Genomic DNA, 25,032 nt, shown 5'->3' on the forward strand with positions numbered 1-25,032 from the left:
AGTCTGCATTGACCCTCTGACAGAGTATCTTACCCAGTCACCCAAGGCTGGAATTGAACCCAAATCCCTGGTGCTGTGAGGCAGTAAAGCAAACCACTGTGCTACCCTGCCGCTCTGGTGATGTTGCTCCAACACAACACATTGCATATTACATGGGAATCATCAGCAGGGGAACAAGTACTGCCAAGTCCCTGAATTGTCCTGAAATCCCCTCCTCCAACACTCGGCACATTGCCTTGGAACTCTGAAACAATCTCTCTCTGTATTTCAATAATAATTTTCCAACAAAGGCAGTGTCTCTTTAAGGAGCCGAGCTGGGGAAGGGAAAAATGCTCGGCTCAAATCAGAGTTGAACAGTGCTAGCTTCTGTTGTAATGACTTGCCTTTCACAGGAGGGAGCTGTTGGCACATTATCCGAGTGGAACTGCTGGCGATGTTTTGAGACGAGTGTGTGTGTGTGTGTGTGTGTGCATATATACTCAGGAGTGTCTGCGCTCCAGGTGAATACAGAAGAATCGGGTGGCCAAACGTGTAGCACTGGGGTGGAACTCTTACAGGTGGAATCCGGACAGATGGCAAACCGAGGTCAACACTCACCTTTCAAAGGGGGCAAGTTAAGTCACTTATTTACATCGATATAGGGGGACTGGGGCATTTGCAAAGGGGAAGGAGAAAGATATTGACCTTCCATTGTAACGTTCATTGTGAAATGAAGCGGAAAGCACTGATGGAGGAGTGAATGGAGAGGGTTATCTCCAGAGTTAAGTGGGCAAGTCGAACCCCCAGCCTCCCTGCCTTGCCTGACCCCAGTGGTTCATGTCAGCCTCGGTTCTTGTTGGATTGAGAGACTGGGATCGATTTCTGTCTCCCCCACTGCCTCAACACACAGACTCTAACTCCTCGGAGCCACCTTCCTCGGAAAGTGTTAGCAGACCCCAGACTCTGATCGGCTCCTCCCCTCAAAGCCAGGCGGGGTGGAGGAGAGAGGGAAAGCTCCCGTTCCGCGCTGTACTGGACCAAAGCAAGTGAGAAATGGGAAGCAGACACAAACGGTGGCGAACACTGAATGGAGAGTAAGCGGAGCAGCAAGAGGGGAAGAGTGAGTGAGGCTGGGAGCACAGAGCTGGATTACACCTCTGAGACCATCTGATCAGATACAGAGAGCTGTATTTGCAAGTTGTGGGGGAAGAGGAGACCAGAGTAGGAGATGAGCCTCAATGGTACTGAAACTTGGATTATGCTGGCTCCTGAACTTGCTTTCCAAGAAACCTTGGGATGAGCCAGCTGAATACTTTAAAACTGGAAGCTTCAAACTCCCGATCCAAACTAGCAGCTCCGATGATATTGAATCCTGAAGTCCTGTCAGTTGGGTTTTTAATTGTCTAAAACCTTCGCAGCGTTGATCTGAAGATGTGCTGTCCTGTGCTGGCCCTTGTCTCCTGTCTGTTGTGGGTTGCCTGCGCAAACCCAAGTCAAGTTCAACTCAACAGCTCTTGGGTTGTGGACAGCGAACTAACCCAGGATTCTGCCCAGGCACCTCACCCACCTGCCAGGCGAAGGGGATTGAGTGGAGCAGAGTTTCAGCAGAGAGCTGAGGATGGTATATATCCCGCGCTCAGACATGGGGGCGAAGCACCGACTCACCCCAAACACAGAGGGTGGTTTTCCAATGAGACAGCGGTCTCTGGCGAACAGCGATGGGAAAAGCCCAAGTTCTCGAAGTACCCCCGCAAGAACGCAACGGAGATCCTTCCCGGGTCGAAGGGGGCAATGGTACAAGGGTCTGCCAGGGGGCACAGCCAGTCTCGAATGCACCCCGAGCTCCCTGCTGCCAGGAACACAAATGGGCATGGGCACCCACTGGCGGGTGGCCTTTTCCAGATGAGCACGGCGAGGTTTCAGAGAGGAGCAGCTGGCAACACCAAGCAGTGGGAGAAGGGTAAAGATTCTCCTACTGCTAACTCCACGGGGCCTGGGGGGTTGGAGTTGAACCCAGAGCAAGAAGCTGCCGCCCTGTACCTCAATGCATCGGCAGAGCACTCCAACACACACAGCAGGACTGGAGGATTCCTCAACACTTCCAGTGGCTTTGTCTTGGGGGGTGCGCCGGCTCTGCTGCCTGTACAGGCACCAGGGAGGAGGCGCCAGCTGAAGAACCCTTTCTACCCTGTGACCGAGGACTCCTACGGGGCCTACGCTGTCATGTGTCTCTCCATTATCATATTTGTGATTGGGATCATGGCAAACCTGTCCATCATGTGCATTGTCTGCCACAACTATTACATGAGGAGTATCTCCAACTCACTGTTGGCCAACCTGGCTTTCTGGGACTTCCTCATCATCTTTTTCTGTCTTCCTCTGGTCATATTTCATGAGCTGACTAAAAAGTGGCTGCTTGGAGATCTTTCCTGCAAGGTGATCCCTTATCTTGAGGTGAGCAATTGAGGGGGGGGGGGGCGCAGTTTTGGTGATCTCACTGGCAATGAGAGCGTGCAGTACCCGAGGGCACTGTTGAGGCTTTCTGTGCTCATTGGGCACCGCAGGGACTTGGGAGCATTAGTGGCCCCTTTAATCACATTTTGGTTTAATGTTTTAAGTTTCCTTTCTGTTTTTTTTTGTTTAGAGCGGTTCCCTTTTTTGGAGCTGCTCTTCTTGCTTCATCCCTTAGTTTGTTTATTTTAGTTTAATTATTTTAACCAGCAAGAATGCTGGTGACACTCACCCCTGGTTGGCCTTGAGAAGGTGGTGGGTTAGGCTCCTTCTTGAGCAGGAGGAGTCCATGTGGTGAAGATACCCTGTACAGAGTACACATAAACAAGAACAGAAAATGCTGGGAAAACTTAGTAACTCTAGCAACTTATGTCGATAGAGAAACTTGAATTAACCCTTTGAATCCGAATGATTTATTTTCTCCACAGATGCTGCTAGAACTCCTGCCCCCACTCCTCTCCCCAGCATTTTCTGTTCTTCCTTTGGATTTCCAACACTCACAGAATTCTGCTATTGTTTGAGTATAAATATGCCCTGGAGATCGACCGTTCCCATGAGTACCATTTTTGACTGGGTTGCAGACTGTTCCCCTGATGTTGACGTTACCTGCATTTGGCTCATATCCCTCTGAACCTTTCCCATCTGTGTACCTGTCCAAACGTCTTTTAAATGTTACTGTAAGAAGTCTCACAACGCCAGGTTAAAGTCCAACAGGTTTATTTGGAATCATGAGCTTTCGTGAACTTTCAGAGCCAGTAACTGTCCCACTCATTTGATGAGAGAGCGGTGCACTGAAAGCTCACGATTCCAAATAAACCCGTTGGACTTTAACCTGGTGTTGTGAGATTTCTTACTGTGTCCACCCCAGTCCAATGCCGGCACCTCCAGGTCATGTCTACCATCTTTTAAATGGTGTAATTGTACCCACCTCTGCCACCTCCTCCGGCAGCTCATTCCATATATGCACCATCTTCTGTGTGAAAAAGGTACCCCTCAGGTCCTTGTCAAATCTTTCCCCTCTCACCTTAACCCCATGCCCTCTAGTTTTGGACTCCTGCTCCAAGACAATATCTCATTGCTACCAGTTGGGGGTATAGATCAGGGCCCACCCTGGGGCTATACTGTTAGGGTACTAAGATTGCAATAAAAATGGCAACTGCTTTCCAGCACCAGTGAACTTTTAAGCACAGCCCTAAAACATGGTTCTATGCTGTCACTGAACGATATAGTCAAACAGTTGGTACACGTGTTGAAGAGAAGGCAACGCCAACACTGGGAAGCCGAGTAGTACCCAAGATGAAAACACACAGCAAGGCAGTCAGCTCCTGAATCAGACAGATGTTTTAATATTTCAGGAGAAGTTAAATCGAAACTGACGGTGGTATCTTTGCTGAGAATAAGCAGCTTCGTTAGTCAACAGAATAATATGCTGCTGCAAGTTATTATCTTGTTTCATGTCAGTTTCCTTGGTAACAGCATGTCAGGGAGATGAGCTTGGCCGTTCACCTGTCTTGTTACATTAAGCTAGGGGTGATCATTTACGTTAATAATTAACAGTAATCGCTCTGCAATCACAGCCTTTATACAAATAAGAAACAGGCACACACTTAAACTCACTCCCTGCCCTGTGGTTAATTGCGAAAATGTGTACATTGGGTATGTACCATGTTGCTAATTGTGGGCTAATTTATGTGAAGAATACGACAGCAGGACCGGGCAGCAATTCAGCATTGGTCCATTCACTGAAGTGATCCTTCCAGTGAAATAAGACAGAATGACGTGCTTCAGGAGGATGCGAGCTAATTGCTGAATAAATGTGTCGCTGGCATTATTGAGTTGAAACTCATATTAATTTCAAAGTGATCCCGACTCAGTGATTCCCAACTGTTGAAATGGATTCCTTTTTTGTGTGTTTTGGCCATGTTAACATCTCAGTTTTAGTACAGGACGGAGATCCATCCATCACTGCTTCCAGCTAGACTGATGGCCATTAGTGTGCCAGATATGAAAAATATTGCTTAAACATACATTTTCTCAGAGATTTGTCAAATGCACATTGTTTTACATAATACCTTCCAATAATGGAAGTTTGAGATACACAGTTGAAACAGCATTTCTTTCAATTTGTTGCTGGAATCTGGCTTTATGTATATCCACGCCCAAATCTTGTCCACACTATTAGGCCGAGTTGAGAAGAGACAGGCCGATCCTTTATGCAGTTTCTAACGGAGGGGGTCGTGCTGGCGGCGGGGCGGGGGCGGGGGTTAATAAATGGTCAGAAGTGGAATCCGTTTGATTCTTTCGCCCTCACCTCCCGAGCGGAGGAAAACGATTGCAGAGATCGCTTCAATACACCAGCAAACTTCTCCACATCAATAAAGAAGTTAACCCAAAACAGTTTCAGCGGCTAATTACAAAGCTGGAACTGAAACAAACTCCTGTCAATTTCTTTTGAAATATGTTTTATACTTGGAGACATACACACCAAGAGTGTCACTATGTCAATCCTCACCTTCATTTGCATCACTGGTTTATTGCTAGGAGTTTTACTAAGAGTCTATTCAGAGAAATGCTTCACTCCTTTGCAAAGTAGCAGTCCTTAAAATATTCAAAGTGAAATGTCAGTTTGTGTCACTTCAGAGATGATCATTTTCTGATCTGGAATGACAGAAGCTGCCTGACTGATTTCCTGCCTTCCACTTTACTCAGACACCAGAATAAAACCTCTCCACCAATTGGTGCCAGTGATCTGCACACAGGTCAGACCTCAACACACTGAACCCTATTAGCGTGGCCCAATGGTAATTCGCAATAGAACCAACCCACAGCATCAAACATGCTAAATAGGATGGATTCAATCCGTCTGGAAAGTGTTTAAATTGGATTGACAAACTTGACACTTAGGGGACAGTGCAAACGTATTCATAGAACTGTTCAGAGTGTTTTTAAATTGCCAAATGGGTATGCTTTCTAAATTAAAACATGCACATTATAATTTGCTGGAGAAATACATTATTAACAGAGAGTGGAAGAGTTACCAATCTGGCACCTGAATCTTGACTCTAGTCTGGGAACGTTAGGCTTGTTGACTATCTTGACAGTGAGAACATGTCTATCAGCTTTGACAAAGGGTCATCTGGACTGGAAACGTCAGCTCTTTTCTCTCCTTAAGATGCTGCCAGACCTGCTGAGATTTTCCAGCATTTTCTGTTTTGATTTCAGAACATGATTGACCTCTGCACATTTTGTTTCTATTATAATTTCTTTAAGAAAATGCAGTGATGAGACAATTTGATCCATTGAATAAATATTGAATTTCTAACACATAAATTCAGTCACTAGGCTATGTAATTGTATTAAATGACCTGAATTTTTTTGTATCTGCAGAATGTCAAATTTTGAGTGAAGGATTTCTTTCTAATCTTGATTCTGAATGAAATTTTCACCAATTTCCAATAGGCACTTTATTCTTTTTGGGATGGGGATGTTGCTGGCTAGGCCAGCATTTATTGCCCATCTCCAGTTGCCCTTGAGAAAGTGGTGGTGAGCTGCCTCTTGAATTTGAGTTGCAGTCCCTGGCATTTAGGTACAACCACCACTATTAGGGAGGGAATTCCAGGATTTTGACCCAGTGATAGTAATATATTTGAAAGTGAGGAGGGTGAATGACTTGCAGGAGAACCCAGCTGATGTTCCCAGGTATCTGCTGCTCTTGTCCTTCTAGATGTTAGTGGTTGAGGGCTTGTGAGTCCCTGCAGTGCACCTTGTAAATGATACACACTGCTACCACTGTTCATCACTGGTGGAGGGATTGAATGTGTGTGGAAGGAGTATCAATCAAGTGGGCTGCTGGATTGTGTCAATCTTCTTGAGTGTTTTCTAAGTTTATTTATTTATTAGTCACAAGTAAGCTTACACACCATTGCAATAAAGTTACCGTGGAAATCCCTTAGTCGCCACACTCTGGTGCCTGTTCGGGACACTCAGGGAGACCTTAGCATTGTCAATGTACCTAACCAGCATGCCTTTCTGACAGTGGGAGGCAACCGGAGCACCTGGTGGAAACCCACACAGACACAGGGAGAACGTACAAACTCCACACAAACAGTGACCCAAGCCGGGAATTGAACCCGAGTCCCTGGCACTGTGAGGCATCCAGATAACTGGAAGGTATTCCATAACAAAGAACAAAGAACAATACAGCACAGGAACAGGCCCTTCAGCCCTCCAAGACTGCGCCGCTCATGCGCCCAACTAGACCATTTGGTTGTATCCCTCTATTCCCAGTATGTACATGTGGCTATCAAGATAAGTCTTAAACGATCCCAGCGTGTCCGCTTCAACCACCTTGCTTGGCAGTGCATTCCAGGCCCCACCACTCAATGTGTAAAATATGTCCCCCTGACATCTGTGTTGAACCTTGTCCCCCTCACCTTGAACTTGTGACCACTTGTGTTCGTCACCTCTGACCTGGGAAAAAGCTTCCCACTGTTCACCCTATCTAAGCCCTTCATAATTTTATACACCTATATTAGGTCGCCCCTCATCCTCCGTCTTTCCAGGGAGAATCACCCCGGTTTACCCAATCTCTCCTCATAGCTAAGACTCTCCATACCAGGCAACCTTCTGGTAAACCTTTTCTGTACTCTCTCCAAAGCCTTCACATCCGTCAGGTAGTGTGGCAACCAGAACGGGATGCAGTATTCCAAATGTGGCCTAACCAACGCTCTATAAAGCTGTAACATCATATGCCAACATTTATACTCTATGCCTCATCCAATAAAGGCAAGCATGCCATATGCTTTCTTCACCACCCTCTCCACCTGTGCTGCCACTTTTAAGGACCTGTGGACTTGCACACCCAGGTCCCCCTGTGTGTCTATACTCCCGATAGTTCTGCCATTTATTGTATAGCTCCCCCTTACATTAGATCTACCAAAATGCATCACTTCGCATTTATCTGGATTAAATTCCATCTGCCATTTCTCTGCCCAATTTTCCAGCCTATCTATTCTCTGACAATGTTCATCACTATCCACAACTCCAACAATCTTTGTGTCGTCCGCAAACTTACTGATCACACCAGCTACATCTTCTTCCAAATCATTTATATATATATCACAAACAGCAGAGGTCCCAGTACAGAGCCCTGCGGAACACCTCAGACCTCCAACCGGAAAAAGACCTCTCCACTGCTTCCCTCACTCCAGACTTGTGCATTGTAGATTTTGGATTGGCTCTTGGGGGGGACGGGGGAGTGGCGGAGGGGCATCAAGAGGTGAGTTACTGGCCACAAGATTCCTAGCCTCTGACCTGCTTTGGTAGCTATGGTATTTATATGGCTGGTCCAATTGAGTTTCTGGTCAATGGTAACTCCCCCAGGATGTTGATAATGGGGGGAATCAGTGATGGTAATGCTATTGAATGTTGTGGGGTGATTATTAGATTCTCACTTGTTGGAGATAATCATTGACTGGCAATTGTGTGACACAAATGTTACTTGCCACTTGTCAGCCTAAGCCTGGATAATGTCCATGCCTTGTTGCATTTGGACATAGACTGCTTCAGTATCTGAGGAGTCACAAATGGTGCTGAACATTGTGCAAACATCCCCACTCCTGACCTGATGATGGAAGGAAAGTCATTGATGATGCAGCTAAATGCTTGGGCCTGTGAAATTACCTTGCGGGTGGATGAATGAGTGCTGGGTGGGAGGTGAGAGTTAAGGTGCGTAAGAAGTAAAATGGATGGGCAGGTGGGTGTGAGTGAGTGAGGATGGATGGTTTATACACAGAAATGTCCCTGAACTTTGCAGTAGGAGGATTTTCAGTTTAGATTGTCTGCTGCAGCATGATCCAATTTGTCTGTTTTTTGTCATTCTTTTTACTGTACATATCCAATCCAGATACCTGACCAGCCTAATGTTTAATGTTATTACCAATCCAGATATTGTTTTGACCATTCTTATAATATTAATTATAAGTGTATGTGTGCAAATGTTTAAGGAACAAGCTTGTGTGTCCGTTTGTGTGAAGAGAAGTAAATGTGTGTGTGAGACGGGTGAGCCTTTGTATGAAGGGGCTTGAAAGTGTGTGTGTGGGGTCAGTGTGCGTGTGTCTGTGTGTGGGGAGTGCATGAATGTGTTTGTTTCTGTGTGTGGAGTGAGTTTGTATGTGTGTGGGGTGAGTGAGTGAGTGTGTGTGTGCGGGGGGTGAATCTGTGTGTGGGGTGAAACTATGTGTGGGGTGAGTGTGTGTGTGTCTGTGTGTGTAGGGGTGTGTGTGTGGGTGGAGTGAATGTGTGTGACTGTGTGTAGGGGTGAGTGTATGTGTGTGTGGGGTGAGCCTGTGTGTGGAGGTGGGAGGAGTGTGTGTATGTTTGTGTGGGGTGAGTGCCTGTTTGTTTAAGGAGGAGGTGTGAGTGGTGTTTGGGATGAGTGTGTGTGTGTGTTAGTGTGTGTGCGTGTGTGTGTGTGTGTGTGTATCAGTGATCTTACCAAAAGAATTCTGTTTATTTGGCCAAGTTAAAAACAGAATCTCACCTCTGTGAAAAAAATGAAGCCAGATCTTGTTCCTGCCAATAGGTGACGGAGGCGGGGCCAAAGCTTGCTGAAAGCTGGCAGATAGCAGCAGAGGGCACAATTGCACATACTCAGATCTCTGTTATTCACTGTCTCCCCCAGCTACTGCTAGCCTCTGCAGCCAATATGCCCCCCCCCCCAGCAGTTACCATGGGCTCTGTGCCAATGCCCCCCCCCCCCCCAACAAATTGCGGGTCTCTGTGGCCCCCCACCCCTCACCCTTTGCATGATCATGAGCCATCTGATCCCCTCACCACTGCTATCACGGGGCTGTGCAGCAGGGCATACCCCACACATGGATCGGCTCATCGCCGTTTCCAGAACACTTAGCATGTCTCCCCACCCCTCCCATCCGATTGCTAGTGTGTCTCCCCACTCCTCCCCCCGATTGCTGTTGCAGAGCGTGCAGCGTGTGTACCTCCGATTGCAGTTGCAAAGCATGCAGCATTCTCCTCTCAAGCCTGCCCCCTCAGGCTGCTTCCCCTCTGCATTGCCTCTGCCCCCTCAGGCCCTGCCCCCTGGGCAGTGACCAATGCTTGTTGGGCAGTGGCTGTATATCATGCTGGCAGTGCCAGGGTGCCAGGCTAGCATTGCCAGGGTGCCAGGCTGGTGGTGCAAGGTTGGCACTGCCCAAGGGGCACTGCACCTCTGCCCCTGACTTCCAGGGAGGTCTCACTATCCCCTGGCCTGACCAGCGAGGCCATCACATCTGGTCCCTATTGATGGGGACCATATGCTATCGTCACTGGAGAGAAGCTTCACCAGCGAGGCCGCAAAGGCATGTGAGGTCAGATAATTCCTCCCGGGCTCATTTGTAATATTTTAATTCTACTTTGAATAGAATTTAAATATTGAGATCAGCCTCGCACCCTTATCGGCTGGTGGGTTGAAATGGTAAGATCATGGTCTGTCTCTGTCAGAGTATTTGAGTGTGTGTGGAGGGTGGTGTGTGTGGAGGGTGGTGTGTGCGTGTATGTGTGTGTGAAGTGTTGTTTCTCATTCACCTTCACCCCTGCACACCAATAACACTCTCATCCACTCTCACAGTGGACCAGAGGAGTGAGTGAGCACCTGGAGAATGTGAGTGACCTGGACACGCGTATCCTCATCCTTTCACACTCTAGTGATTGCTTTATTTATTACTCTCACTTAAATTATCAATTTATTGTTGTGACCTGCTTTGGAAAGGGGAGTTGTTCCTTTTCATATATCAGCTTGTTTTTTAAATTTGTGTTTAAATTTATGCCAAACCTTGTCTTTGTGAAATTGGTTCATCAGCTCCGATTATGTGAAAGATTGAAATGTTCTCCCCTCGCCCTTAACTGGCCCGAAAAGATTGGACAAGCCTGTTTTAAAGTAATAATCTGAATTCACAAAATCACAGAATTGTCAGGAGCAGGCCATTTGGCCCATCAGGAGCGATTTTACAATTTTTTAAGTGCTGGGTGGACTTGAAACTGGGAGAATTTCAGATCTGACTTTTAGGCCCATTTTAGATCTTCCCCATACACACTTTGCCTGCAAAATTTTGAGCGTGTCAAATTCGCGCTGGGGCTTAACACACCCAAAAGCCTGCAGAGGGAGGTAGTGTGCGTGTGCGGGCCTACATGCATATTAGCAGTAGCAGTAACAAGAGAGGGCTGTCAGGCCCTTGCGAGTGCAAGCAGCTTGAAGCAGCTCTCCCCGCCCCCAGTACGATCGTGGGGCCCCATAGCCCAAGATAGGGCTCTCACCAACTCCTCCCCACTGCCCAGATCGATCACTGACCCCCCACCCTCACCAATCGCAGACCTGTCTCTCTCCCCTCACTGATTGCAGAACTTCTCCTCCCCTACCCATCGTGGACCCACTACCCTTCCCACACCGATCACTGCAGAGTGGCAGCAGGCCCCCCTCTCCCTCCCTTAAATATATTAACCTGCCTCTCGCCCATTTCCAGCAAGAGGCTGACTGCGCCATATATCCGGCGCTTGTAAAATGGCGCTAGCCACGAAAGCTGACACAGATCGCGCTCAGCACTTTATAGCTCACTTAACATTGCATCACACCTGAAAAAAGGCACAAGGCGATGGTAAAATCATCCTCATCGTGTCTGCATCAGCTGTCTGATTGAGTAACTCACCTAGGTCCATTTTGCCATCTTCTCTTCATAGCCCTGCACATTCCTCCTTTTCAGGTAACAACCTAATTCTCTTTGGAATGCTTCAGTTGAACTTGCCTCCACCATGTTCTCAGGCACAGCATTCCAGACCCTAAACACTTGCTGCGAAAAAAATCTCCTCATATCACTTTTGCTTCTTTTCCCAATTACTGCAAATCTACACACTGGTTCTCAACTCTTTTATGAGTGGGAACAGTTTCTCTCCATCTATTCTGTCCAGAACCCTCATGATTTTGAATACCGCTACCAAATCTCCCCTCAACCTTCTATTCTCTGAGGAAAGTAATTCTAATTTTTTCAAATTTCCTGACAACTGAAGTTCCTCATCCCTAGAACCATTCTTGTGAATATTTCCTGCAACTTCTCTAATGCCTTCGCACTCTTCCTAAAATGGGGCACCCGCTTTATTTATCTTATTTACAGTATTTCATAATTACTATACCCATATGATCATAGAATCATAGAATCCCTACACTGCAGAAGGAGGCCATTTGACCCACTTGAACCTGCAGTAACAGTAACCCCACTCAGGCACTATCCCCATAACCCCATGTATTTACCCTGCTAACCTCCCTGACACTAATGGGCATGAACAATCAACCTAACCCGCACATCTTTGGAGTGTGGCTGGAAACTGGAGCACCCAGGGGAAACCCACACAGACACGGGGAGAATGTGCAAACTCCACTCAGACAGTGACTGGAGGCCTGTCCGTCCATTTTTAACTGACCCCTTTCCAGGCTGGAAAACTTAAATTACTCAGAATTTTTCCTTATGACAGTCTCATGCATTATAAGGCCTTAGCATTGAGCAGACTTCGATTGTAATGATCTGATGAGAAATTCCAGCTTTCTGAGATTGCTTTGTTGCAGTATTTAACTAACCAGCAGCCAGAAGTGAGAACTTCTACAACAACAGTCTTCACATTTCTACACATCTTACGCTTTGGAATTGGTTAAAGGCCATACATGCCAATAGGTTTGAGGTACCAAGTTTGAGACCAAAATGTTCCAGATTTATTCATTGCCCTGTGATAAATTTGTTGAGGTGGAACATGAGCTAGGATTCTTTGCAATGTTGTAACGTGCGAGTGAATCAGAGATGGTGCCTTTGAATTTCTGAGTCAGTGACATGGACTTGCTGCTATTGTACTGGAAAGGCTGGAAAACTCAGCGGGTCAGGTAGCATTGTTAACCGTGTCAAGTTCATATGATGCTTCTTCAGAGCTGAAGAGAGGTAGACTTCCTGCTTATGAGCCCACCAGCTTGTGATTGAAGTAAAGGGGCAGAATATTGTAGACTCGTGGGCACAAAGGCAGAGAATGCCAACCTTTGCCTAGATGCACTCTCAAAGATTGAAGCCTTTGGTGAGGTTTTGGTGCCGAGTGCCCATGGAATGAATACACCAACCGGGATCCATTCTTTCAGGAAAGGAAGTGTGAAGTGGGAGGAAATCTGAGGGGAGCAGAGGAGAACGTTGTTAAATCCATGAGCATATTAAATGGCCTGAGACATACTTCCAAAGTACACGTCAGTGTTCACATTTGCATCCTATTAATTATAAATAAAGAAACATGAATAGTAATTGTAAAGAAGCAATGTGTAATCAATTAGTTATGTTCTGTACAGGTGAAATTCTTCCTGTAAGTAACTTCAGCATAGAAGTCCGAATCTGGGTATTATTGGAGTACCCTTTGCTTTCAATCAAACCTCAGTTCTTCCCACCCATCCCCTTGCTGCGCATAAAGTAAAGAGGTACTTAACATAATTGGAATTGTACAACAGTGAATTCTTGCCACTAAAATCAGGTAGAAATATGTGCCTCCATTCAAATAGAGTGCTGGATTTAAACTAAGCTATGACTTCTACATGTTAAAAGAAATTGTGTAAGGAGAAAGACAGGAGGTTAAACATCTCCCTTCGTCTCCAGCCCTGCAAATGAAATATTATCTATAATTCAAAGATTCAACTCTAATTTGAAGATGGTGACATTTGTAATTTATACACTTGTTATCTCTCGCATTCCTATAAACTTGGAAGCTATTCATTGTATATACCATGGAGTATGCTGTACGTTGTAATCGTCAGGTTTACCTGCACAGACAGGTTTTACCTAATTGGATTGAGGAAGAAGTGCATCCCCCCCCTTTTTCTGTCATTAAGGCTGACTGGCTTGTCAAAACATTTGAAGCATTATTAACACAAGTATTCCAGTTTCTGTTGAAGGGAATACTGTCATACACGCAAAGATATCTGTCAATATTTTAGACCAAATCATTTGAAGTATTTTCCTTTTATTTATGTGTTGATTTACTAAGTTCCCTTCTGGAAGGATGTTTGATGTTGAGAGATTCCCTAGTGTCTCACACAAGCCTTCATACTGTGGCATAATTTAGTCACAGCCACCTTGTTCCCAACACATTGCCTATAGTACTTCATGTGGATGAAAAACATTGGTGTAACTTATGAGTGAATATTTATTGTTTTTATTTAAAAAGTGTGCCCTTAAAGATGCTTTTGAAGGTGAGATTAATGATCAGTCTGGTTCTGTCAGAGTTTGCACATCGTGCTTGTGGGCTGTTTCATTGATTAAATTATTGACAGTCAAAATTTACTAAATGCGCAACTTTGAGTTTTTTAAATTCTTCTTTGGAATATGGGAGTCACTATCAAGGCCAGTATTTACTGCCATTCTCTAGCTGCCCTTGAGAAAGTTGTGGTGAACCATCTCCTTGAACAGCCACAGTCTGTGTGGTGAAAGTGTTATGGGGAGAGAGTTTCAGAATACTGGTGAAGGAGAGGCAGGCAGTATATGAGTCAGGTTGGAATGAAGTATTGAATCAGAGAAGACTACAGCATAGAAGGAGGGCAGGTCAATGCCAGCCAACATAGAACCATCCAGCCTAATCCCACTTTTCAGCTCTTGTTCTGTGCTGTAGCTTTTCTGCTTATGCCACTACAAGTGCATGACCAAGCACATTTTAAATGTTTCGAACCTTTCTGCTCCTATCACTCTCCAAGGCAGTGCATTTCTGACCTTTTGGGCAAAAATATTTTCCCTCAAGTCCTGCTAAAGCTCCTATCTCTTACCTTGAATCTACCGCTGATGTTAAGGAACCATCAACTAAGGGGAATTGGGACTTTCTATCAGTGTAACCTGATCCCTCATGTGTCATATGGATTGTGATTTGGAATGGAACTTGGAGTTGCTGGTGTTCCCATGCATCTCCCACCATTGTACTTCTAGGTGGAGAAAATCATAGGTTTGGAAAGTGCTATCAAGGAAGCGCTGGCAAGATGCCATCTAGTAAATGGTACACATGGCAGCTACTGAGGCAGGCTGGTGGGGGGATTGTAAATTTAAGATGGTGAATAGACAATGTTCTATGTCTTGTGATAGCATTCAGCATAAAATACAATGCAGACCATCAATGTTTAAAATGACGATTTTGGGAAAAGTAAATCAAAGGATTTAGAGAGATACAGAAAAAAATAAATAGATCATAGAATCCTACAGTGCAGAAGGAGGGCATTCAGCCCATCAAATCTGCACCGACCACAATCCCACCTAGGGCCTATCCCCATAACCCCATGCATTTACCCTAGCTAATCCCTCTAACACTAATTTAACATGACCAATCCACCTAACCAGCATATCTATCGGACTGTAGCAGGAAACCGGAGCACCTGGAGGAAACCCACAGACACGGCGGGAACGTGCAAACTCCACACAGACAGTAATCCAAAGCCGGGAATCAAACCCGGGTCCCTGGCGCTGTGAGGCAGCAGTGCTAACCAGAGTGCAACTGTGCCACCCCAATGATGTTTTACATAGTATGAATTTTTTCAGAACTTTTTACAGTAGGTATAAGATGTGTACACAGTGTGTTATTCTTCACAATAACACGCAAACCAAGCTTGGAAAAAGATCTGTTTGGAACTTCAAGAAACCTTTCTTTCTAAAATATTACGTTCTCAGCAATTATTTAGTTAGCTTTGAACTCGTAAGAGCATATATCCAGTCATCATCCCAGAGAATAACGTTATTTTAATGCAAGAATAAAATTTGGAGTAACTTGTTGGTCAGAACTTTCCGGCCATTTAAACCCTGCCCGCGAGGACGGAGAATTTGACATTCAGCCAAATCTCCGTTCACTGCAGTGAGAATCCCGGCTGCGAGCGAGATCAAAAAATCCAGCCCTTTGACTTTCAAGGGATTGCAATATTCTTTTGAAAAAGAATAAAATGTGTTATGCTGGAATGGTGCACTCAAGCACAACAAATAAATTTGAGCACATAATCTAGACTGGCATCTCAATGCAGTACTAAGGGAGTACTGCACTGTCAGAGATGTGTCTTTCGATTCAAATATTAAGCCATTTGCCCCCTCAGATGTATGTAAAACATTCTGCAACACTACCCGAAGAAGGGCAAACGAGATTTCCTGATATCTTGACCAATATTTACTCCAGCAGCAGTAAAGCTGATTAGGTGGTCATTTTATCTCATTGCCATTTGTGGAACTTCTTATTATGTGAAAATTGGTTATTGTCTTTCCTACCTTACAATATGGCTAAACTTTGTGAACAAGTAATTGACTGTGAAATACTTTGGGAACTCTTGAGCTCATGACTGGTGCTAAATGAATACAAGGTCTTTCTTTTGAAAGTCTTTCAGTGGCCAAATCTGCAGATAAGACAGCACTGAATTTTCCTTTTTAATATTTCTGTCTGCCAAATATATACTTGTTTTAAATTCCCTTTTGGAGCGAATCCACCATTTGCAATATCAGCAAACAAACATGTGAGTCTGGATAAAATCAATAGTTCAGTGAATTAATTAAAATAGAACATAGAACAGTACAGTACAGGTCAGGCCTGTTTGCTCACAGTGTTCTGCCAAACATGATGCCAAATTAAACTAATCTCTTCTGTCTGCCCTTGGTCCATATCCCTCTATTCCTTGAATGTTCATGTGCTTATCTAAAAACCCCTTAAACACCCCTATTGTGTCTGCCTGCACCATCACCCCTGGCAGTGTGTTCTCAACACCTACCACTCTCTGTGTAAAGAACTTGCCCCTCACATCTTCTTTGAACTTTCCCCCTCTCACCTTAAGTGCATGCCACCTAGTATTAGACATTACAACTCTGGGAAAAAGATTCTGACCGTCAATCCTATCTATGCCTCTCATAATTTCATAGACTTTTATCAGACCTCCTGTCAGCCTCAGCCGCTCCAGAAAAAACAGCCCTAGTTTTTCCAGCCGTTCCTTATAGCGCACACTGTCTATTCCACGCAGCATCCTGCTAAACCTCGTCTGCACACTCTCCAAGGCCTCCACATCCTTTCTACAATGTGGTAACCAGAATTGTACGCAATACTCTAAGTGCAGCCCAACCAAAGTTTTATAAGGCTTAACATGACATCCTGGCTCTTGTACTCAATGCCTCCACCGATAAAGGCATGCATGTCATACACCTTCTTTATCACCCTATCTACATGTGTGGCCACTTATGGGGAGCTATGGACTTGAGCCCCAAGATCCTTCTGTCCATTAATACTGTTCAGGGTACTGTCATTAACTGTATACTTACCCTTTTCATTTGATCTCCCAAAGTACAGCATCTCACACTTGCCTGGATTAAACCCCATCTGTCATTTCTCTGCACATATCTGCAACTAATCTATATCCCGCTGTTTCTTTTGACAATCCTCTACACTATCCACAACACCACCTATTTTTGTGTCATCTGCAAACTTACCAGCTCCCTCACCATCTATGTTTTCATCCAAATCATTTATATACCATAAACAGCTGAGATCCCAGTATGGATCCCTGCAAAACACCACATGTTATGGATCTCCAGCCAGAAAAACACCCCTCCACTTGTATTCTTTGGGCAACCAGTTCTGAATCCAAGCAGCCAAGTCGCCGTGGATCCCATGCATCTTAATCTTTTGAATGAACCTACCCTGAGGGACTTTATCGAAAGCCTTACTAAAATCCATATAGATAGCATCCATTGCTCTACCCTCATCTATCACCTTTGTCACCTCTTCAAAAAAAATCAGTCAAGTTAGTTAGACATCATCTGCCTTGCAGAAAGCCATGCTGACTTTCCCTAATTGTACATTGCTTTTCCAAATGCATGTAAATCATATCCCGAATAATCCTCTTCAGTAACTTCCCAACTACTGATGTGAGACTCACCAGTCTATAATTTCCTGGATTATCCCTTTTTCCTTTCTTGAACAGAAGAACAAAATTAGCTACTCCTCCAGGACCTCTCCAGTGGCAAGCAAGGGTACAAAGATCTTTGTCAGGACCCCAGCAATCTCCTGTCTTGCCTCTCTCAATAATCTGGGTTAGATCCCATTGGGTCCTGGGGACTTATCTACTTCAGTGTCCTTCAAGAGAACCAATACTACTTCTTTCTTGACCTCAAAATTCCCACAACATATTAGCATGCTCAGCACTAATCTCACTATCCTCAACGTCCTTGTCTTTAGTGAATATCAACACAAAGTACTCATTTATGATCTTGCCGACATCCTCCGCCTCCAAGCACAAGTTCCCTCCTTTATCCATGAGTGGTCCTACCCCTGCCCTAATTATCTTCTTGCTTTTACAGTATGTATAAATGCCTAGCAAAAGAACCTTAACACACAGACATTTACTTTTTATTGTAATTTCTCCATTCACGTAATAATTTAAATATTTTTTGTAGATTATTCCCTCGTTTCAAGATCTTCTGTCTATTTGGCAGGCTTAGACCTCCAAGTTGACAGATGGCCTAGCATTGAACTGTCATAATTGGCAGCCAACAATGAGTGCCAGGGTTTCTAGCCAATGTTTGTGGCAGTAGTGTTGGGGCATGTGGGAGGAGGGAGAGCACAGATGATTGTTGAAGGGGGATGGGGCCTTGCACAAGGACTACCAGCCAACCAGGGGTTGCTAGGATTGCCCAGCCCCCAGATTTCCTCTCCCCCCGCCCCAGTGGCTGTATCAGAGACTCTAATTATTGGAGTAGATTTTCCACTTGTCACCCATTTGAAAAAGCAGCTGCTTTCAATTTTCTCGAACAGGCAGCTGAATATGAACCACAGCATCGGTTTTACGCAGGGCAGCAGACTTGATATCTCCTCATTCGTTTGAATAAAGATCAGTCCAATGATCTCGATTCTAAGGTTTGAAGTATGAGAGCTTTGACACTCAGAATGACAGTGGACACAATAGTGTGTGGTTAACATACTGAGTTCACTATCCTTGTATGCCATTTTGAGAATTTGAATTCTGTTTTTTAAAAAAAAATTCACATCAATGAAAGTGACCATGAAACTCTTGAACTGTTGTTACAGAAACAAGATTGGTTCTCTAAAGCCCTTTCAGTAACAAGGCCTGCCCCTTTTAACCAGTCTGACATATATGTGACTCTAATCCCATACCACTCTGGTTGACTCTTAGCTGCTTGTTATAATGGCCAGACAAACCACTCAGTTGGATTCAACTGTGAATCTCAAGGGCAGTTAGAGATGGGCACTAAATATCAAACAGGTACCCAGGAGCAAGACCCATTCATCGAGAATGAAGAAAACTCTGAATGAGCCTCTTCAGTTTTAATTGTATTTGTTTTCTCCTTAAGGAGTCCAGCTAAGACAGAGCTACTAGTTAATTTTCAATTGGTATGGGAACAACTATGGAGATTTCTGTAAGGTAAAATTATTTGTACCCACCTCTCAACACATAGATATTCTTGCAATGTATTACAGAGCACTTACATCAATGAAAAGAGACATTTGGCCCAATATGTCCACATTGGCACTTATTCTCTACATGAGCCTCTTCTCACCCCTTTATTGAACCCCCACCTACACATTCTTTGGTAACTTCTCTAATTTCCCCCCCCACCTCCAAATCCTTGACACCAAGAAAAACTGGGATTAAGAAAGAGTTTTTTCATGTTAACAAGATAACATTTGTATTCGAGGATGCTTAATGCTTTTGCTTAAACCTAAACAAATTGCAAAGTTAAGGTAAAACTACACTGAGATAAAATTATATATACTATATATATATTCTTTCTATTCCCCAAGGGGATATGAGCATCACTGGCTTGGGTCAGCATTTATTGCCCATCCTTAATTGCCTCCATTTCATACGGCATTTGAGAATTAATAACATTGCTGTGACTCTGGAGTCACATATAGACCAGACCAGGCTAGGATTTCCTTCCCTAAAGGACATTAGTAAACCAGATGGGTTTTTACAACAGTTGACAATGGTTTCATGATTCATGGTTTTTAATTCCAGATTTTTCTTTATTGAATTGAAATTTCGCAGTCTGGTTTGAACCCAGGTCCTGAATCTTGTCCTGGGTCTCTGCAGTACTAGTCCAGTGACAATACCACTTTGCCACTGCCTCCCCTATATATGTATATACATAACAAATTAGTAAATTCTGATTTACATGTACATTTTGAGTACTAACGTTTGTCCGGAACTATAAAATGTATTCATATTTGGCAAAATAAATACAGTCATTATCCATGTAGACTTGCTATCTTAAATGGTAAGCACAGTAAGAAGTCTCACAACACCAGGTTAAATTCCAACAGGTTTTTTGGCAGCACAAGCTTTCGGAGCACTGCCCCATCATCAGGTGAGGGGAGTTGAGTTCACAAACAGGGCATAAACAGATGCAAACTCAATTTACAAGATCAGAGGCTGAATACACATGACCGCTGAAGTGTTCCTTGGCTGGAGACAATACACATCTCTTTAACTCGTGCTTGGCCCTCTCTCCACTCACGTTGTCAGTACCTTTGAGACTTGATTACCTGTAAAGACTTGCATTCCAACCATTATCTTGTAAATTGAGTTTGTGTCTATATATGCCCTGTTTGTGAACAGAACTCCCACTCACCTAATGAAAGGGCAGTGCTCCAAATATTTGTGTTGTCAAATAAACCTGTTGAACTTTAACCTGGTGTTGTGAGACTTCTTACTGTGCTTACCCCAATCCAATGTTGGCATCTCCACATCATTTTTAATGGCACCAGAGCTGAGTAATTTCAATGATATGGAGAAGCTGAAGTCATTCTCCCTAGAGAGAGAAGAATAAAGCAGATTTAATAGAGGTGTTCAATATCATGAAAGATTTTGATCAACTAGATGGGGCAAACTGTTTCCAGTGGCACAGTTTTAAGGTGATTGGCAAAAGAACCAGAGGCGACATGAAGAAACAGTTTTTTTTTACACAGCATGTGGCAGTGACCTCTAATGTGTTCCTGAAAAGGCAGTGGAAGCAGATTCAACAGTAACTTTCGAAAGAATATTGGATAAATAATTGACCGGAAAAAAGTTTGCTGGGCTACAGGGAAAGATCAAGATAATGGGAATAAATGGGTAACTCTTTCAAAATGCTGACACAGGCATTATGAGCTAATTAACCTTCTTCTCTACTGTGTAATTCTCTGATCTTCATTGTTCAGTGTTCAAGTGTGTGGAAAAAATACAAACACTGCTGACCAGATACCTGCTGCAAAAGCATCATACCAAAGAGCTATTTGTACTTACGATCCACAAGTACAACCTGGGCAGCATCGAATGTTTCTCACTTCCCACAAAAATGGCCAATATTGTTAAAATATTGCTAAATAAAATTTAAGAACACCCTTAAAAAAAAGGGATTAAATAATGGTGGATGTTGATTCTCCCTGATCAACTTTCCTTATTAGTAGCCATGATGGTGATAGACTCCTCATTGTTCAAGTATGATCAAACTGTAAAGGATTTTGAAGGTCACAGTTTATAGCTAATCTTATGCTAAAGCATTTGATAATGTGAAGGAAGGGTGTATTGCCTCCCCCAACACTCCTTCCCTCCTAGAGGTGAGGAGGATTCAAGATGTCAGTCAACTTGGCAGCTAATTATTTTGCATCGCCACGGGGCAAGGCAAGGGGGCAAGCCCCAAGAACTATCTCAGTCCTTACAGAGATTGAACCCGCACTATTGACACTACTCTGCAACACACTCCTAGCCAATTGGGTTAGCCAGTCCCTTGACTGAATGCCACAATAAATAATACTATACTCATAATATTTTCCTCTTGTCCTTTTCTTTGACAGGTTGCTTCCCTCGGAGTCACCACCTTCACTTTGTGTGCGCTGTGCATTGACAGGTTCAGAGCGGCCACCAATGTCCAGATGTACTACGAGATGATTGAGAACTGCTCATCAACAACGGCCAAGTTGGCCGTCATCTGGGTGGGCGCCATGTTACTGGCACTTCCAGAGATTGCTCTTCGGCAGCTGACAACGGAGGAGGTGACAGCCTCCGACACAACTGCAGACCGCTGTATTGTGAAGATATCAGCTAAGTTACCAGACACTCTCTATGTGCTGGCACTGACGTATGACAGCGCCAAGATGTGGTGGTACTTTGGTTGCTATTTCTGTTTGCCCACCCTCTTCACAATTGGCAGCTCCATTGTGACAGCTAGGAAAATCAGAAAGGCGGAGAAGTCCTGTGCCAGGGGGAACAAACGTCAGATTCAGCTTGAAGGCCAGATGAACTGCACGGTGGTGGCTTTGACCATTCTGTATGGGTTCTGTATCATCCCTGAGAACATCTGCAACATTGTGACTGCCTATATGGTTACCGGGGTCTCCCAGCAAACGGTGGATCTTTTGCAGCTCATCAGTCAGTTCCTTTTGTTCTTCAAGTCCTGTGTGACCCCGGTGGTCCTCTTCTGCCTGTGCAAGCCATTTAGCCGAGCCTTTCTGGACTGCTGCTGCTGCTGCTGTGAGGAATGTGGCCCCAAGTCATCCACTGTCGCCAGCGATGACAACGACAACGAGTTTACCACGGAACTTGAGCTCTCTCCATTCAGCACAATACGGCGGGAAATGTCCACTTATACCTCAGTGGCAACGCACTGCTGAAAAGCCTCTTGCATCTTGCTTTGGCAAGAAACAGTGCCCCTTCAATCGTGGACAAAGTATCGCTTTTTGCCACGTGCCAGCATCTTTCAGAAACAAACTGGATGGATCTTCCCTGCCAACAGAATGTAAACTTCTCAAAACACTTTAGAAACTGTGTATTGCTGTTCCTAAATTTTGCAAGTGAGTCTGTCAGTGAGACTGAGTGGCACTGTAACACATAGAAAACTGTAAAATATGATTGTAGATGAGGAAAATCTAGTAGAGATATGATTGGGGATGGTATTGATTTGATAAAAGCAGTGTTACATAATGTGTAAAATTAAATTTGCCAGATTCCTGAGTTCAGATCATATGGTCCCTAATCCTTGGATGTGAAGAAAGTTTAAAAATGAAGCTTGTGTTATGTGATGTGCATAGGGAATAGTAGGGACGGGCTGACGTAGTAACAGCAGCTAGTTATTGTACATTGGATATCTGAAGTTTGTAAGAACTTTTATTGGAAGCTGTATCCAGCACAAGCGCTGATTGTCCTGATGTTGACAATACTCAATTCTGTTTGTGATGTCGGTTTTTTGTAATGGTGAAAAGTAAGTTGTAAATCGCAAATGTCATTTCTTTTTAATTTTCCTCATTAAGGACTCCATCACTGGAAAGTTTTTTTTAAAACAAAAACACCTAATTCCCTGCAAATAAAACCTTAAATTGAACAAAAAACGATTTCATTCAGTGAACTTAGCACTGTGCAGTATCACTGTCTCAGTCAGCTGGTTGAAAGCATGTCTTTCTAAACCGTCCATCTGTGAAACATAAGGATACATCAAGAACAACAGAATGAGATTTCCATTTGTCTTCGCTGGCCATATAACAGCAAAGTTTCTCAATAATTCTGTATTAGATGAAGTGTTGATTTAGGTAAAGATTTTTAAAAATAGTGGAGAGTTTTGATAGAGTAGATATTGGAGGAATTGTTTTCCACTAGCAGGGGGTTCAGTCCACAATCAGAGGACCCAAAATGGAAGGTCAAATTAGCCAGGGATAATATTACATAAAGTGATTTATAATGGAATTCACAGTCTGAAAGTATGATGAAAGCAGTTTCAATAGTAACTTTTGAAAGGAGACTAGATATATATATTTGAAAAATATCTGTAACACTTAGCAGAGTGATGAGACTAGTTCTTTCAAAAGTGCTAGTGCAGGCATGATGGGCCAAATGGACTCCTTCTGTACTCTACAATTTTTATGTTATGATAGCAAGCACAGACAAATGCCACATTGGCCAGCATATTAATAAGGAGGCTGGGAAATTGCGGGGAGATGGTAGTGCACTGAAAACCTGACAAGAACGGGTATCTAGAAAATATGCTCATCTTCAGATCAGGGCCTCATTTAACTAATCTGCTGCAGGCTCCACAAGACAGCAGGCCAGTTTTCAGCCTGGGCTATAGTCAGGAGCATCATTAAGTATCAGGAGGTTGCAGCCAGTGACCTGTGGGATGGTCCCCAGCAGTCAGGAGGGCTCAGAAGCTTTGGGCTGCCATCAGGAGAGGGGTGATCAGGTGTAGTGTTGGGGAGCAGAAGGCTGGGCTATGACCAGGGCTGACAGAGGCCAACTGCTTGCTGCTGACACTTGATGCAAATATTCCAGCTCCACTTGGCCCAACATTAGAACATAAGAACATAAGTACAGTGTTAGCAAGTGTGAGGTTATCCACTTTGGCAGGAATAATAGTAGGAGGGATTATTATTTAAAGGGTGAAAAGCTGCAGCATGCTACGGTGCAGAGGGACCTGGGGACCAGTCTGCAGGTGCAGCAGGTGATCGGGAAGGCAAATGGGATGCTGACCTTTATAGCGAGGGGGATAGAATATAAAAGCAAGGAGGTCTTCCTGCAACTGTGCAGGGCACTGGTGAGGCTGCAGCTGGAGTACTGTGTGCAGTTCTGGTCGCCGCAATTGTGCAAGGATATTTTGGCCTTGGAGGGAGTGCAGAGGAGGTTCACTCGGCTGATACTGGAGATGAGGGGGTTGAACTATGAAGAGAGGCTGAATAGACTGGGTTTGTACTCGTTGGAGTTTAGAAGGATGAGGGGGGATCTTATACAGATGTATAAGATAATGAAGGGGATGGATAGGGTACAGGTAGAGAGATTCTTCCCACTCAGAAAGGACAGCAGGACTAGAGGGCACAGCCTCAAGATAAGGGGGGGGTGCAGTTTAGAACGGAGTTGAGGAAGAACTTCTTCACTCAAAGGGTGGTGAATCTCTGGAATTCTCTGCAGTTGAAGTGATGGAGGCTACCTCGCTAAATATATTGAAGACATGGGTAGATAGGTTTTTGGTAGGCAAGGGGATTAAGGGTTATGGGGAGAAAGCGGGAAAGTGGAACTGAGCCACTTCAGATCAGCCATGATCTTATTGAATGGCGGGGCAGGCTCGAAGGGCTAGATGGCCTACTCCTGCTCCTATTTCTTATGTTCTTATGTTCTGACCACTGGCCATTACATTGGACAGCCAGCTCCTCCTGCACTGAACCTGCTACCAGCATTCAGGCCTCTTCTCGCTCACATTAAACTTAAGCCGTGTGCCAACTATATCTTCAGGTTATGACTTTGGAATGTTAATTTGGCTCCTTTTGCAGGAGATTCTTTGACATTCTCATTTCTGTGTGCTCAGGTTTGAACAGTTGGGAATGAAGAAGCAGTTGCATTGGTCCATATTGACACCATAGGGCAGTTTAAGGGGTGCTAAAAAGGCCATTGTGTCTGTTGCTACATATATGTACTAGTTAAAAACATTTTGATAGTACTGTTTTCCCTGAGGGAGAAGACACCATCCACCAGGTGATAGGATAACG

General features: G+C 44.3%; 1 protein-coding gene across 1 annotated transcript; it reads left to right on the top strand.

Annotated features, from left to right (window-relative positions):
• Window positions 1–419: 419 nt before the first annotated feature.
• On the top strand, window positions 420–23,957 carry gpr37a (G protein-coupled receptor 37a). Its single transcript, XM_080190784.1, has 2 exons — window positions 420–2,433; window positions 21,361–23,957. Exons 1-2 carry the CDS (start codon window positions 1,411–1,413, stop codon window positions 22,174–22,176), a joined length of 1,839 nt encoding a protein of 612 aa, XP_080046910.1. The 5' UTR covers window positions 420–1,410; the 3' UTR covers window positions 22,177–23,957.
• Window positions 23,958–25,032: the final 1,075 nt, after the last annotated feature.

Source organism: Carcharhinus amblyrhynchos, chromosome 6, assembly GCF_965287045.1.
Source record: "Carcharhinus amblyrhynchos chromosome 6, sCarAmb.v2.hapA, whole genome shotgun sequence".
NCBI classification, from domain to species: Eukaryota; Metazoa; Chordata; class Chondrichthyes; order Carcharhiniformes; family Carcharhinidae; genus Carcharhinus; species Carcharhinus amblyrhynchos.